Source organism: Ranitomeya imitator, chromosome 3 (assembly GCF_032444005.1).
Source record: "Ranitomeya imitator isolate aRanImi1 chromosome 3, aRanImi1.pri, whole genome shotgun sequence".
Lineage (NCBI taxonomy): Eukaryota > Metazoa > Chordata > Amphibia > Anura > Dendrobatidae > Ranitomeya > Ranitomeya imitator.
This window is the reverse complement of record NC_091284.1, coordinates 49522717-49539733: the sequence shown is the minus strand read 5'-3', so window position 1 is coordinate 49539733 and position 17017 is coordinate 49522717. Positions and strand designations below refer to the sequence as shown.

At 40.4% G+C, this 17017-nt stretch overlaps 1 protein-coding gene across 1 annotated transcript in view; it reads right to left on the bottom strand.

The window, feature by feature from the left end:
• The window catches only part of ADAMTS5 (ADAM metallopeptidase with thrombospondin type 1 motif 5), a 133336-nt gene that overhangs the window by 11074 nt on the left and 105245 nt on the right, over nucleotides 1–17017 (bottom strand). Inside the window, exons 6-7 of the mRNA XM_069760863.1 lie at nucleotides 16821–16996; nucleotides 13788–13963 (exon numbers count right to left, since the gene is read on the bottom strand). Of these exons, the coding sequence (XP_069616964.1) occupies nucleotides 13788–13963; nucleotides 16821–16996 (352 nt within the window). The remainder of the gene's footprint in view (nucleotides 1–13787; nucleotides 13964–16820; nucleotides 16997–17017) is intronic.

The window sequence follows — 17017 nt, the reverse complement described above, 5'->3', positions numbered from 1 at the left end:
TTTTTGCAAAGAGCTACATAAAGGTCTGTGGAAATTTTTAATGAAGACTATTAAGAAAGTTGCCTAATTTTGCATTTAGGAAGTAAATGAGCAATAAAAAAAAAATCTGTTGAAAGGTGTAAATGCTAGATAGTGTTTAAGTTTTGATCATCTTTGATATTACTAGGTCAGTCATTTATTATAGTGATGAAGCTCATGAATGCTTCCAGTAATGTGTTTTAATGTTTAGATGATAATCCCGCTACGGTTACATAAGTTGCTGTTTTATCTCCAACCAAAATTACTCTATTCCTGCTGGGAACAACGACTCAGATTCTTTTCTCATTAAAATATTACGTATGGGGGTAAGCATTTTGCAGTTTTAATACTGTATTAATGTAATTTTTGAGGCACCCACTTTCTGGGACCTGTTATGTTAGTCCAAATATAAATACAGAGAGTAAACCTGAATAATCGCATCTCAAAACACACAGAGAATAATTCTATTAGGAAATTAGAAAGCTAATAAAGAAGGTGGTAGCGAGCCAGAATTTAGAGTTGCTAACAAGAGCATCAATTAATGAATGCATCCTCAGCTCTTCACAGAAAATCACAAGCTTGCATGAGAAGACATGAGAATAAGAGCAGTAGATGCTCTAAGGAGCAAGGTTGTAGATCGTTGGGGGCAGAGTCGTCATATGCCCTGGGTGCTAGATACCTTAGGATGCATCAGCTAGTCACTCTGCCTTGGCCAGGGGGTTAAAATACTGGATAACAATGGGGAACTGGAGTGATGCAAAAATATTAGCTCTGTCCTGGTCCAGCATCTGGTCTAGCCTTAGGCCAGTTGGAAAAGGACAGTCTTCTTTTCTGAATCTGAAATCTATGACCTGTCATTCTGAGTGCATCTCATGCTTACCGGGCCCCCAAAATCATAATGTTGACTGAGGCCCCATACACAAGGCTTCATGCAACATCATGAAACACATTGCACCACTACATCATGATGTCATAAGTAGAGTTGAGCGAATTTGTTCGAATTCGGTTCCGAATACGATCGGCAGCGAATATTGTTTTTGCAATATTCCTCAAACACAGCCGAACATCATTAGAGTCAATGGGAGTAGAAATGACTGAATATGTTTGGAGACGATCAACAAACATACATTCGGCACAAACAGGGAACAAACATGACACGAGTATGGCACATTCAGATTCGGCAACCGAATCCGAACAAATTCGCTCAACTCTAGTCATAAGGTCGGACTAAGACAAAGTTCTTCAGCTCACTACTTCAAGGTAACAAAAATAGCTTGTTAGGTGCAGGGCACAGGCAAGGGTACGCGCTGCTTCTCAGGATGTGAAAAAAGTAAAATAGATAATTCCAATATCTGCAATTAAAATAGTATCAAAGAAAAGATTTTTTTGATAACTCTAGAATCTCAAAAATGAAAAAATGAAAAATAACACTTTTCAAATGCATTTCAAACCCATACAGGGCCTTAGTCATAGCTATGATCTAGGGCCCCTATGGACTTGCTGGACACAAAAGTGAAGACTACCCTGTTCTGGTTGTCATGGAGGACCCAACTGAATGCTGGACCAGGGCCGCACCAAGATGTTTAGAGTGTAGAGATCTACATGGATCCACAAAAAGTTTCAAAACCTGAATTAAAGGGTTCTTCTAGGTCTTCTGACTCTAACAAGCAATGATTATTTTGATTGTTTGCTGCATACATACAGTGTTAAGGTAACGTCTCACAGTGGCACTTTGGTCGGTACGACGGCACGATCCGTGATGCTCCAGCGTCGCTCTATTATTGCCTCAGCGTCGTAGACTGTGGTCACACTTCGCAATGCACGGTGCTGGAGCGATAATTTCATGACGTATTTGCGATGTTGAAGTCGTGCGCTCCTACGTATCAAGCTCCTCCACCCATTACATCGTATACAATATCGTGCACACCTTTGTTACACCATGCGATCATGCCGCCACAGCGGGACACTTGACGACGAAAGAAAGTTTCAAACGATCTGCTACGACGCACGATTCTCAGCGGGGTCCCTGATCGCAGTAGCATGTCAGACACAGCGAGAGTGTAGGTATATCGCTGGAACGTCACGGATCGTGTCGTCGTAGCGACCAAAGTGCCACTGTGAGACGGTACCCTTATGTGACAGTGCCTGGTACTGAAGCACATTGCAATAAATAGGACTGAACTAGAGTACCAGGCATAGACACTTTTGCTGATTGACTGAGATGCTGGGGATTGAACGTCTGCAGATCTAATATTCATGGTATATTCTAAAGCCCTAAAAAATCGGAATCCCGCAGAATGAGCTTGATAATTTTTAACAGGATACGTGTCATCAATGCAAACCTGGTAATGGAAATTAAATTAGCAATCAGCATTAAATTTCTAATTAGACAAAAACATTAAACTATGATCTTATTGGTCGCTACAACAGATGGCCGAGCCCAAACTTACGAGTTCGGCATTCTTTCCTGATAGTTACTGTCTAATGCTAAACGCCGAACACGGACTATCCCCAGAAGTCCATACGAATGTTCGGAGTTCAGGGATAAGAGAGAAACAGAGAGGGAGAGAGGGACTTTTTTTTGCTTTACCAGTTTAGGAAACCTTTATTTTCAATAGGGTTCGGATTCTGGTTGAACTTCGGGTACTGTTCGGGAACCGAACTTTGAAACAAAGTTAGGATTGGGAAACTGTCGCTACTGATCCAATTTTCCCTTTACAGTAGCCTATTGGATTTAAGAAAATTTGGGGCTTTATGAGGTAAACGAGACTGGTTTCTTTTTAATCTGTGTCACTCTTGTCTATGGGTTGTGTTTCGTATTGCAGCTTAGTGACCATACACGCCAACTGAGCTAAACTGCAAAGTCGGGACCTTCCCAAAATTTCCCTAATAGACTTTCATCTATAGAGCTAACTTACAAGGGCTGATAATCAGGAGCGAGTGTTTGTATGAAAGCTGCTTCCCACTTCAGCCCATCTAAATGAGCTTGCGAGATGAAAAACCATTGTTATCGACAGTACATCAAGCTATATAAAGAGGTGATGTGCTGCCAAATAACATGATATTCTGTGCACACAGAAAACGATCATATTATCGATAGCCTGTGGAAACAAGACAGTAAATGACCACCAACCGGCCATTGTTGGGTCAGGTACATGGGCCATAAGTCAACGCTCCAAAAATTATAACTAGTACCTGGGGCCATATATTATGAGCTATCCTGCGCAGCCCATGCATTACACATAACACAGCTTTAAGTGTAGCTTTAAGAGATGGGAAAAAGAAACTGAAAAAAAGATCGAGGGTGGCAGTAAGTGTAAATCGCTGTCTGACGTTTGGGATTCTAGTCTGAAAATAACATATTATTTCTTCCATATCCCGGCAGCCAAGTGTTTGAAGCAAGAATTATTTTTTGGGCATCATGCCTTAAAAACAGCATTTCCCGTGTTCAGTAGAAGCCAATATCTTTAATTACATTTCCACCAGCTCAAGATTTCCCAAAATAGTCTACATGCCATCAACTAACGTAGAAATTCTTTTCCGGCTTAGTAAATCCAATGTGCCTATTGATGTACAGCCTTCACATTGCCTATGCCGCACAGCAGAGCACATAGATGAACGTTACTCTATGCAAATGCCAACTATTTGCATCATTTTATATTCGCGCGCAGTAGGGAAGTTTTATTAAGAGCTGTTCAGGAACAAGTAATGTAGTTACCCATAGTCAACAATCATTGCTTCTTTCATTTTCGGAAGGGCCTCTGAAAAATTAATCCTTGGGTGCTATGGGAAAACTCTCCATTTTTCAACTGCACCCATTTTTTTTACATCCCTCTACCTATCATCACTGCAATCTTATTTAATGGGAGCCTATCACCAAGATCTGACCACCCAAAAGTCTATACTGATGAAATAAACATGGTGTTCCTCCAAACCTTTTTAGTTTCTAAACAATCTCCTGTCCCTAGCCAATCTTTGTGCAAATTTTTCATACATAGTACATTAATTAGGTGAAAAAAATCCATTGGGTGATGAACAGTTGAGAAGAGTCCAGCATATCCATGAGTTAAACCACTTATCCAATGGCTTTATTGACAGCCTGTCTGATATCTTATGCATCAATGAAATTCTGCAACTAGGTATATGCATGCAGAAGCAAGCCTTTTTTCTACTGTCTAAAATCACAGTTGTTCAGTGTAAGTGCATCATAAGGGGCCGTGCATGTGCATCATAAGTGGTGGCGCATGTGCATCATAAGTAGTGGCGCATATGCATCATAAGTGGTGGCGCATGTGCTTCATAAGTGGTGGTGCATGTGCATCATAAGTGGTGGCACATGTGCATCATAAGTAGTGGTGCATGTGCATCATAAGTAGTGGCGCATGTGCATCATAAGTGGTGGCGCATGTGCATCATAAGTGGTGGCACATGTGCATCATAAGTAGTGGCGCATGTGCATCATAAGTGGTAGCGCATGTGCATCATAAGTGGTGGTGCATGTGCATCATAAGTGGTGGTGCATGTGCATCATAAGTGGTGGTGCATGTGCATCATAAGTGGTGGTGCATGTGCATCATAAGTGGTGGTGCATGTGCATCATAAGTGGTGGCGCATGCACATCATAAGTAGTGGTGCATGTGCATCATAAGTTGTGGCGCATGTGCATCATAAGTGGTGGCGCATGTGCATCATAAGTGGTGGCGCATGTGCATCATAAGTGGTGGCGCATGTACATCATAAATAGTGGTGCATGTGCATCATAAGTGGTGGCGCATGTGCATCATAAGTGGTGGCGCATGTGCATCATAAGTAGTGGCGCATGTGCATCATAAGTGGTGGTGCATGTGCATCATAAGTGGTGGCGCATGTACATCATAAGTAGTTGTGCATGTGCATCATATCATAAGTGGTGTCACATGTGCATCATAAGTGGTGGTGCATGTGCATCATAAGTGGTGGTGCATGTGCATCATAAGTGGTGGTGCATGTACATCATAAGTGGTGGCGCATGTGCATCATAAGTGGTGGTGCATGTGCATCATAAGTGGTGGCGCATGTGCATCATAAGTGGTGGGGCATGTGCATCATAAGTGGTGGGGCATGTGCATCATAAGTGGTGGTGCATGTGCATCATAAGTGGTGGCGCATGTGCATCATAAGTGGTGGAGCATGTGCATCATAAGTGGTGGCACATGTGCATCATACGTGGTCGCCTGCTTTCAGTTCATGCATAACACATCTGTGAGGCCAGACCAGAGGAAAGAGCTTGATTTTATACTTGTGGATTAAAAAATGCTTTTGTCGTTCTGGATTTCAAACAAGATTCGATAGATGTTGATTTAGATGTGGAGAAAGAAGACAAGAGCCCTAGTGACATAATCCTTCTAATTTTCATTCCGGTTGGAAATAGTTTACATATGGATTATGACCCATGGATGAAGGTATTGCAGCGAAACGCATGTTGGGACTACCATCATTCCTGCAGGAGTGGACAATTATGGGTATGTGTGTGTAAGTTGATTTACTAACAATGTTGGTTCTACTTTTTACATTTAGTTCACAGCCCTAATACAGTACGTCATGAGATGTGTATGCCTCATTATGTGCCTCTCCTATTGTTTACAAATTGTCTCTTCAGAAAGGATCATATTTAAAAGTCTCCTCACCTTGGCATGTCAGGCTCTCCGCAAGGATAAATGTTACCCCTTGGATCTCCTATTGTTTGTGATGTCTATTTTTACTGTTGTACTTATACTTAAAAAATGACTGTTTTTATCAAATAAAGTTTGCTTTTCTACATTAATTATTGTTTTTGGCTTATTATTACCATTTCTCTTTTTTTTGCTTTTTTTTTTTTACTTACTGATTTGTTCTATACTTTGTCCCTCATTCTATACCCTTAACTATTTGTCACTAGACCTTATACTATAACACTGGGGAACACAATTTTTTAAGAGTTAGGTCAGACAACTGTTCTTAATTAATTTTTGGATGCTGAATCCAGAAATGATCTCAGTTTTTCTCTATCACGTCAAGTTTTTGAACTATAGGATTTTTGTCTTCTCAAAACTATGTAAACTACTGTACCTAAAAAGTGCTTTTTTTATTAAATAGTACAAATATGAACAAAAAATGAAATATATAAGAAATAGGCATGACAAAGATGTGACTACTCTTACAAGTTGCCACGTAGCTATACATGAGTCGAATTGTAATCAGATAACAAGTCTTATTACAGATATCAGTGCAATTGTGCTTCTCTGGCAGGTAAGTTGTGTAGGAAAAACTTGACGTGCTAGAAAAAAACTGACTACATTTTTGGAATCAGCATGCCAATTTTAGTATAAATCAGCTCAAAAACCTCACTCAACAGAAAATGTTTTTCAAATTGTTCCCCTGTGATCGATGGGGCATTTCCCTAGTGAGTCTATTTGATTAATACATTTGGATTATGCAGGTTTTATAAAATAGAACAATAATCAGATCATTTTATGTAGTTTTATGCTGCTGCCTTTATCAAATGTTTGGGAGGTTTTACGTTCTAACATACTATGACAATGATAAAGCTAAATGACTAGCTTTCAAACTCCAAAGAAATATTGACATTTCTGGGTAAAGATGGTGACCATAAATAACACTGGTCAATGGCCTTAATAAAGACCTAAACACTAGAGACTAAAGATCTACTGCTACATCCTAATCATTATTTGGTTTATTTTCTCTGTTCTGGATAATGTCAGGTAGGTAGCGGTAAAGCTAGTTAAAGATGTAATTCATAGCAAATTCTTAATGTCAACCAAGGTAAAGCATAGCTAATTTATGTGAACTCTGTTTTAAGTTGAAAGAGTATGTCCCATTTTTTAGCGGCCTTCGCCTGTATGTAATCCTCAATCAGTCACTTGGATTGGCTAATAATTTTCAGCAAGGCCAGTTACTTAAGGTCAAGAGCTGATTGATTCAAGGCTACTGAGCTCCAGCGCTGTAAACTGAGCTCATGGTATTTAGTGCCAAATGCTAAATATATTGAGAGAAAGTAAAAATATAATATAATTATATATGGGATGACAGACTTTCTTTGTACATTTTTTATACCACAGATTGCAATGAGAGAATATGAGCCTATTGTTTTCTTTAAAGCGAATTTGTCACCCACCGGGACGTATATGATCTATTAATATGGGCATACAGGTAATAGAAATGTAACACTAGTCCTTCCTGTATGCCTCATATTAACGGTCCTGTAGAGAAATCTTAGATTGTATCCTTATGTTAATGATTTTATCCAGGCTAGTGCCTAGAAGAATTCCCTGCTTCCGGTCTTCATTGTAATACTACCTCCCATGCACGTCAGTTGTAGCTCCAGAATCCTGCTACTGCGCCCTGCACTCCCTCAAAAATCCATACCTCTTACTCCCTTCAGTGGGCACTGTATTCAGGGTTCTTCAGTGCAGACGCTGGTGACTTCCACTCCAGTGACCTCTGGTGTGCGCTCCGATAAGGTGCTCTCCCCACTTCCTCCCTGCATAGTCTTCACTTTGTACACATGGTTCCTAGCAATGACTGTGTAGGGAGGAAGTGGGGAGGGCACCTTCTCGGAGCGCACACCGGAGGTCACTGTGACTTACCGGCGTTTGCAGAGAAGATCCCTGAATGCAGTACCCATAGAAGGAAGGAAGAGGTATGGATTTTAGAGAGAGTGCAGGGCGCAGGTGCTGGATTCGGACTCCACAACTGGCGTGCATGGGAGGGAGGTAGTTTTATAATGAAGACAGGGGGCAGGGATTTCTTCCAGGCACCTCACGCCCCAGAGCTTGAAACAAATCATTAGCATATAGAAAGAATATAACATTTCTCAACAAGATCATTAATATGAGGCATACAGGAAGGATGAGTGTAACATTTCTATTACCTGTATGCCCATATTAATAGGTCATACACGTCCCGGACTATTACAAGGTTTTTTAGTATTCAAGTTTTTTCAACCCATAGGCTTGCGCTATTGAAACATTATAAAATTAGTTTTACCCACCTTCCTCCTCCCCATTGCTGCTGCTCACAGTGATTTCAGCTGTGATGTCATGACTATAGCGCATGTTACCACTTTAGCCAATCACTAAGATCAGCTGCTCATGCTCATCTACTTCAGCAGTGCCGTTGAGTTGAGGACTGTGGACAGCCAGCGCTACAGAAAGATGAATAACACTGATTTTACGGTGCAATGGTGCAATCCTAGGTACTGAAGAAGCTTGAAATTGGAAATCCACTTTAAAGTATCGAAAAACATGGCTCCTTTTTTTTCCCACACTTGTTCATGGATTGTATCTGGCATTACAACTTCTCTGGCACATTATGGATTTTATCTGTATAGCACAGATCCATAATACAGCAGTGTGTATTAAACCTTTTAGACAGATTCCAAACTAGACTTTTGCCACAGACACATTATTCGACAGCAATGAGCCCATATACAGTATTGATCTTGTACAAAGGTCTTCTTCTGTGTCTGCCCCTGCCATGGTTATATCTCATTTCTAATATAACTTAGGCCTATAAAGTGTCCTCTTTGAGCACTTTTTGAAAAAAGGGTTATCTTCATTTCAATCGTTTTTTTTTCATGCGAAGCTCCTCCTGAAAACATAGCACTTCATGGTTAAGGAGGAGGCTGCGCCAGGTAGGACGTTTTTGGGACGAAGTAGCAGCGTTGGCTATAAGGAAAATAATCAAGGGAATTTATTAAATGCAATTGCTACAGGGCCCTTAAAGACACGGGGCACAGCCATGATAGGCCACATCCCTTTTGCTATTGGGTGGTGAGAACCTGTGAGAACTTTCCTCTATATTGAGAATTGGATAATGGGCCCAAGTGGGGAGAAAATGGAATGGAGGGAAAACAAATACCAAAATCCAGTGGGTGGCAAAATGAAGAATGATAAAGGGGGCTGATGCTGATATTTGTCAGGGACCCTTCTCTCATGAGAAGTAAGAAATGGAGAACTCGATCTACTAGCACTGGTTGATAGATTGATGCAGGAAGCAATGGAAAATGTCATTTCAAAAGTATGGCTGGTCGCATCCCCATCCTTTCTGCTTTTGGGTTTTGAGAACCTGTGACAACCTTTGCCTATATTGTTTTCAAACTTGAGAATTGAGGAATGGACCCAAAGGCAGAGAAAATGGAAAGGAGGAAAAACAAGAACCAAATACCAGTGAGTGGCAAAATATAGCAGGGGCCCCTCTCTCACCATGAGAAGCAAGTAATGGAGATCTGGATCTGCCAGTAGTGGTTCCAAGATTGAACTTCGAGGCAATTTCTATCTATCATTTGCTTAGTTCTTATATTAATGGAATTTTTTTTATTGAAAACTATGTTAATACGCTACCTAGATAATGGACACATTCCGTCTAGAGTTAAAAGAAAGATGTTACACAACTGCTTAAAACCTTTTTTACTTCTTAAATTCTTAGAATTGAGAGTTTTGAAACTGCGACATAAGTCCTACCTAATTATATCGCTTTATTGAGCTCTGTAACATTTAAATGACTCTTTAAAATGGGATAGATTGAGATCCAAAGTCATTTCAGCAAGTGCAGAGTGTTAGCAGTGCGTGCAGTAAAGGCCAATTTGCAGGCTAAGAAATTCACTTTTCATTCACTCTAAAACTGTATTTTCTTTACATTAGAAGTATTCAGTCTTCTGTCAGTATTTGTAGGAAGTAAAAGCCCCGGCAAATTCTGCGCCTTTCATAGTTGAGTGAAGGGAGATGCTTTGCAGGATAAGGCTTCCTTATTGCGGTATCTTTCCAAGTTCCATTTTAATACCTTCAGTTTAGCTCCATTGCGTTGAGGATTTAGAGCGATGTTGATGGGCGGAACACATTAGATTAAAACCAACCTTTGCATTCTCGGGGCAATGTGTTGTGAAGATATCTATTAGCATAGTGCTGAATGTTTAAGAAGAACCATAAATGACTTCTAGTGGAGAAATTATAAACTTTCGGGACATTTTTGCTTAAAAGGGTTTTCCAAGAACAAATTTTTAACTCCATATGTTTCCACAGGTCTAAATTGGCAAAGGGAGGTTTACTCATTGACCCCTTCTAGTCTGACGGCTCTCCTTGGCCTTTGTTGATAGGCCGCAGCAGTGATATTGTAAATATGAAAGCATGTAACTGCTGCAGGCAATCGAAGAGCTAAGCATTCTAGTGTCGACCACCTCTGCATTGCAGCTGAGCTGTCACGGGTGTGTCAGAGGCTGCAGACTTTCGCTCTGCCTTTGACTGCAGAAGGTCCAGCAGTTTGCTTTGCAGACTTCATCCTGGCCCTTCTGACTCTAGGACCCAGTGGCAACCTTTCCCCGGCTCTAGTTGACACACCAGGACCAGGGTGTTTATAACTCCCAGCATGCTGCTCGGAGTGGCCGGTGATATTTCCATTTCCCACGTTGAGGCTTGGAGCTAGGGTTGCTGGAGGATGTCTGTGCTTCTTCTCTGAGTCTACTAATCTTAAGTGTTCCCCTTATTCATCTATCCTCTTCTGCCTTTAGTTGTAGTGGGGATTGACTAGTGCACACTCTGTCCTTCCCTATGCAGGGCTTGCTGCTAGGGTCAGGCTGGGATTAGATATCCTGCTCGGCGAGAGGTGCAGATCCTACATAGGGACATTAGGGCAGACAGGGTGATGGTAGATCTGCCTAGGGGTCTCCACGCCCCCCTTCCCTAGTGTTGGGTTCCCTTCCCCTTATCCCTTCGTGTTGCACTTAGTCTTTCCTACACTGGGCATGACATGAGCTCAGTGATTGTCTGCAATGGTCAAATGCACCATATTCATCACATCAATATTGCAGTCTAAAACAATGATCTGGAGCAATGGTGGAGAGCAGGGGTCAGTGAGTAAACCTCTGTTTGTTATTTCTAACCTGTGGAGACATACAGGGTAAAAACAAAATGTTCTTGGAAAATAAGTTATGAAGTTATTCTGATAGACCATAACCCATTAGTGTCTAGAAATGATGACCTTGTGGTCTGTGACCTCGGCAAAACCAGACATCATACCTGAAATATAAAGGACTGCCGTATAGCAGTATACCCATAACTCTCTTATTATTATACCTAGGTCTTTGATTCAGAGAAGTGACCTTGCTAAAAGTTAGTCAGGGATTTTTTTATGTCATTTTAGGGTCACTAAATCTAAAGGAGAAGTATCCAATAAATGTTTAAAAAATGAGTTGCTAAATGTCTCTACATATTTCATGTATATGACATTGTTCTAGACTTCCAGACTGTTGCGAGCCAAAATGACTTGCTTAAATGCCAAGTTTCTTAATTCTCATGACATGTCTTACCCATATACATTGGATAAATGTCAAACCCACCAATTATGGCATGATGGGCCAACTATCTAATTTGCCCTCAATGTTCTAATTTTCCCTCAATGGCAGAAGATTGGGCATGTTGAATTTCAACATGTATGAGCTTTTGTTCTCAAAGGAAATAAGCCCATGCCTTAAGGTACCTTCACACATAACGATTTCGTTAACGATATCGTTGCAACGTCACGCTTTTTGTGACGTAGCAACGATATCGTTAACGAAATCGTTATGCGTTACAGCGACCAACGATCAGGCCCCTGCTGGGAGATCGTTGGTCGCTGGGGAATGATCAGGACCTTTTTTTGGTCGCTGATCACCCGCTGTCATCGCTGAATCGGCGTAGGTGATGCCGATCCAGCGATGTGTTCACTGGTAACCAGGGTAAATATCGGGTTACTAAGCGCAGGGCCACGCTTAGTAACCCGATATTTACCCTGGTTACCATTGTAAAAGTTAAAAAAAAAAAAACAGTACATACTCACATTCCGATGTCTGTCACGTCCCCCACCGTCAGCTTCCCTGCACTGACTGTGTCAGCGCCGGCCGGCCGTAAAGCAGAGCACAGCAGTGACGTCACCGCTGTGCTCTGCTTTACGACCGGCGCTGACAGTCAGTGCAGGGAAGCTGACGGCGGGGGACGTGACAGACATCGGAATATGAGTATGTACTGTTTTTTTTTTTTAACTTTTACAATGGTAACCAGGGTAAATATCGGGTTACTAAGTGCGGCCCTGCGCTTAGTAACCCGATATTTACCCTGGTTACCCGGGGACTTCGGCATCGTTGAAGACAGTTTCAACGATGCCGAAGTCTTTCCCCTGATCGTTGGTCGCTGGAGAGAGCTGACTGTGTGACAGCTCCCCAGCGACCACACAACGACTTACCAACGATGACGGCCAGGTCGTATCGCTGGTGATCATTGGTAAGTCGTTTAGTGTAACGGTACCTTTACTCTCATGTCCCTATTGGAAACACAGGAACTTTGAGGCAATTGTACAATGTTTGGAGAGTATTACGCACAGGTCCAATTCTACTTAGAACCTATGTGGAAGAATTCTTAATCTCTTGACAACCACCATATTGTTGTTTTTTTAAAGCCGCTGTTAAGGTTACTTCTTGTGAAACAATGCCTGGTGCTTTGGAAGAAGTTTGAAACACTGTACTCTACACAATCCTGATGTCCAGACTGCCATGACTTCGGCATTAAGTAATGATCAAGACACCAATCAACCCCTTAGATGCCCTGGTCAATAAAGAACATAGCGTGTAAGGTGTTGCCTGTGGTTTATCTGTTAAATGGTTATGGATTAAGGCTGAGTTCAACTGAGCCTTTTTGCTTAGTTTTTGGGGTAGAAATTCTCCAAAATCCACATAAGAAAACTCAAAACTCCTCAAAAACTTGGAAGTTTCTGCTAAAAAAAAACTTGGCAAAAAGACTCAATGTGAACACACTCTAACAGATTGATTCCCCATCCCTTTGCTAAAACATGCAAGAGTCCAATACTTTCTTATATCTTCCGGGAATCTGGCAAAGAACTCAATGTCTGCCATAGGTATCAGCGGGATGATCTAAAAGATTGCTGCATTAACAAGTAATAATGCTTTGAAATATAATTTATTTCAAAACACTATAAAATAAATCACATGATTGCTGCTACAATAAAAATGTTTATATACAGTAAGTTTAATAAACATTAAAAAAAAGTTCCCCCTAAAAAGGCAGAATAAAATACTAATAAAAATACAGAGGCACGTTTAAAACAGTATAAACAAACTGCACATGACAGCAAAAAATAAAATTAAAATAAAAAATCTACACAGTTGTTACTTGCGCAATCGTATCGATTGACCCATATTATTTTACCCCATTGTAAAATTACTGGAGGAAATAATATTTGTTATTTCTGTTATTATTTTACAGGTCCCTCTTCAAAAAAATAAATAAAAGTTGCCATTTGCCTGTTATCTTATAGATAATATAAATTTGTATAATTAGATTTGAACAATCTTTAAACAGACTTCAGACAGGGTGGGGAATATTCTTTTACGGTTGTATATTTTTAATTTAGTATGTTTATTGCCATCCGTACATGAAATGTAATTCTGTCTTCAATGGAAATAATGTAGACTCAACGGCTCGTGAGCCAAAGATCACATGAATCAGTGGACTAATTAATCAAAATCATTCCATCATTCATTCCTGATTTTCATAGGCCTGCACCCCATTATGAAACCATAAATACCAGGCCATTTCCAACCAGAGGACATCTGAATTACGTCTCAAAGCACTGATCCATCAAGTAGTTTATCAGAATATTTCATGACCTTCTCTAAAATTCAATTTAAGGAATGTTTTCCTGAGTTCTATAGAAAATGTATATACATCATACATAACAAATACCTTTTGGTGGTGAAGGTTCCCATGACTTTAGTGCAGCTGGAGTTGTCTCCTCCACAAATTCCACATTTGTCAAACTGAAGCTTAGATCCTATAATTCCATCACACCCAGTACGGACACATTTCCCTTTTACACAAACAGAATTACTGTATGGTCTACATTCAGTGCCATCGGTCACCTACAGAGAACATAAACAGGACATCCCACAATTATACACATTTACTGCAGAACTTACATGGTTATGGATGCTTCAATGAAGTCAACTTCAACTCTGGGTCAGCATTTTTCAAGTCAACATGATATCAACATCAATGGACTAATACTTTTTAGGAGGACTTGAGAACTGTTATGTAACCCCCTGAGGGAACCATATACTGGTTACTGAAATTTCCCCTTAAATCTTTCATGTTAAATATAAGTTGGAGAGGTCATCCAATTTAGACGTACAAAAATTAGTAGTCTGTCTTGGACAACATGTAAAAGCTACAAAGCTACAATATGTACAGTAGCATGAAAAGTATGGTAGAATGAGTGAGCATTGACACTATAGTTTCTCCATAATGGTGGAATTGAGGTCCATGGCCTGCCTTAGCTATGTTCAGATCTTTATGGCTGCAAAGGCAGTCAACATACAGAAACAAGACATTGTTCTCCTTTGAGGCAGGACTTATTCAAACTCGGTATCTGTGACATGGAAGGCAGAGACTTTAACAGTGAGCCATAAAAATACTGACAAAGCCACGAGCATAGAGGTAATACATGTGGGGCTCATCGCATGGTGCTACTTTGACTCCACCACAGCAACCCATTTCTACCATCCTTAGTATAGCTATATTATATATTGTAGGGGGTAACCTCAGCAAAAAAAAAAAAAAATGAAGATTTGATGCTTTTTCAAAGGTGAGTACATTTATTAGGATCCGGCAACAGATGATTTCCAACGTTTTGACCAGTGCAATGGTCTTTTTCAAGGACATCTGTATGACAAAGAAGCCAATTATATGATGATGTGTGGTGTTATGGCAGATGCATGTCATATCACCTCACATCATCATAAACTTGGCTCCTTACTCATAGAGATGTCCTTGAAAGAGACCATTATACTTTTCGAAACGTTGGAATTCATCAAAGATAAGGAGCATGGATGCAATACATAACCCGCACATGCAGTCCTGAAGGCCCCTTGATATGCGCTAAGTATGGGGCATGGTGTGGTTACCAGCCCCTTATTCACAGCATTTCTATGATTACAATTAACTATTTAGTGGCAGTAATGTTAACTTGTTTACAGAGCACTAAGCACTTTACTTCATGGTTACTTTTTTCTGGTATCGGTCCATGCATATTATGATAAGGGGATAGTGACCCCCACAAATAAGAGACATATAGTAATTAGTCTGGATTGATCTTGAATAATAATATTGCGTCCCTCTCTGGCGATCCGGTGCCACGCATATCTGAGCTCCTCACCCTGATTATGGGCCACAGACTCCATTAGCGACTTAGTTCGCCTAGAGCCCTTTCGTTTTCTCATTTATTGCATTACTCCACAGTTTCGCGTAAGAAGGTGATTTTTCCTTCCACACGTTGTAACCAGCTTAACCAGATAAATTGGAAATTGTTCTGAAGAAGGTCCGGTGGGACCGAAAACGTTTAACTGTCGAAACTGTATCTGGGACTTGCAATAAAGCTGATTAACTTCACCTTACTACCGTTTTGAGTGCCAAGTTTATTGTATACAATAATATATATTACTCTGCCCATATAATTTACTGTGTATTAGTTGTGTCTGTGCATTTTGACTGTCTAAACATATGGCCTTGCGCCTGCGGTTATATATTGCATGTGTATCTCCCAGAGTACGGTATTGAATATGTTTTAGATATAAAAAAGAAAGTTGGTTTTTATTAGTATTTAATAAAATTTTGCTGTTCTTGGATACCTATGACACTTGCTTCCTCTGCTCTTTTTTGTTTTTTTTGTTGTATATCTCATTTGATCCATAGGTCATGATATCACTAACCAATATCATAAAAATTAAATATTCATCTCTGCACAATAGATTCACTCATCTGTAATCTACAGCAGCCATTATATCTACTTTTAACATTTTGAATACCAATGCAACATAAAGGCAAACTGTCAGGGTCTTCATACTGACCATACACAGTAGGTGGCTGTCAGCTGAATGAAGACAAGACCAAGTTGATTGTCAACTGACCTCTTGGCCGGCTCTCCCATACACAAAATGGCTAATGTGGCTGAGCGTTTTCAACTGAGACGTCAACCGGGGGGGTTACCTCTGGGAGAACAATGTGGTCAACAGTCCGAAATTGGACTTATGCGATCGACATCTCCTCTGACCATCAGTTAGCCGACACCCCCATACATAATCGGCCGAACCTGTCAATATTGGCAGGGCTTGGGCAACATAAGTCTACGGTGCATGGGGGCCTTTAGAGTCACCAAACTAATCACAAAGATTGTTAGGGCAGTAAAATACAAGTTCAATGATACATTTCCAAGCCACAAATGGATGTTCCATTCTTGAGAAAATCAACTTTGAACGTTTGTATAAATGAGGCCGAGAATGCAATGAGGCAGGTCGATTCCCAGAAAGTGCATTCGTCGTCCTCCTCCTTCTTCTTCTCTGCCTAATGTTGCCTCCATGTGATTGACATCTGTTCAGCATTGTTCAGTCAGCAGAATCATGAAATTATCTGTGTTCAACAGGCATCAATCATGCCCATGGGAGTGGCACTATGGGGGGAATAATGAAGGAGAATGGCGCACTTGCCAATAATTGTCCCACACTTGTTGCCCTTATGACCTCATTTACCTTAAATTTCAAAGTAGATTTTTTTTTTTAGTGATAGAATATCCATTTTTGGTTAGGAAGTTACGTGTGAACTAGTCTTTTACTATCTTACTCAGCTTTTGACAGCACTTAAAATCAAAGAATGGCTGATAAGTTGGAGTGAGTTTACAGATTTCTACATATTTCACATTTTAGCATAATAATGTGATAATTTTACCTTTTGTGAGAAGACAACATAATATCCAGTTCCTTTAGCCTGACATATGAGCTTGCAGACATCTCCCGGCTGAATCCCTGCATATTTCGGAACCCACTCAACAAATGTCTTGACACCCTTTGCATCAGTTTGATAACCGTTCCTTGCTTCACACTGCTGCTGTCGGAATGATTTAGCTTTAGGGAAAAAGAAAATAA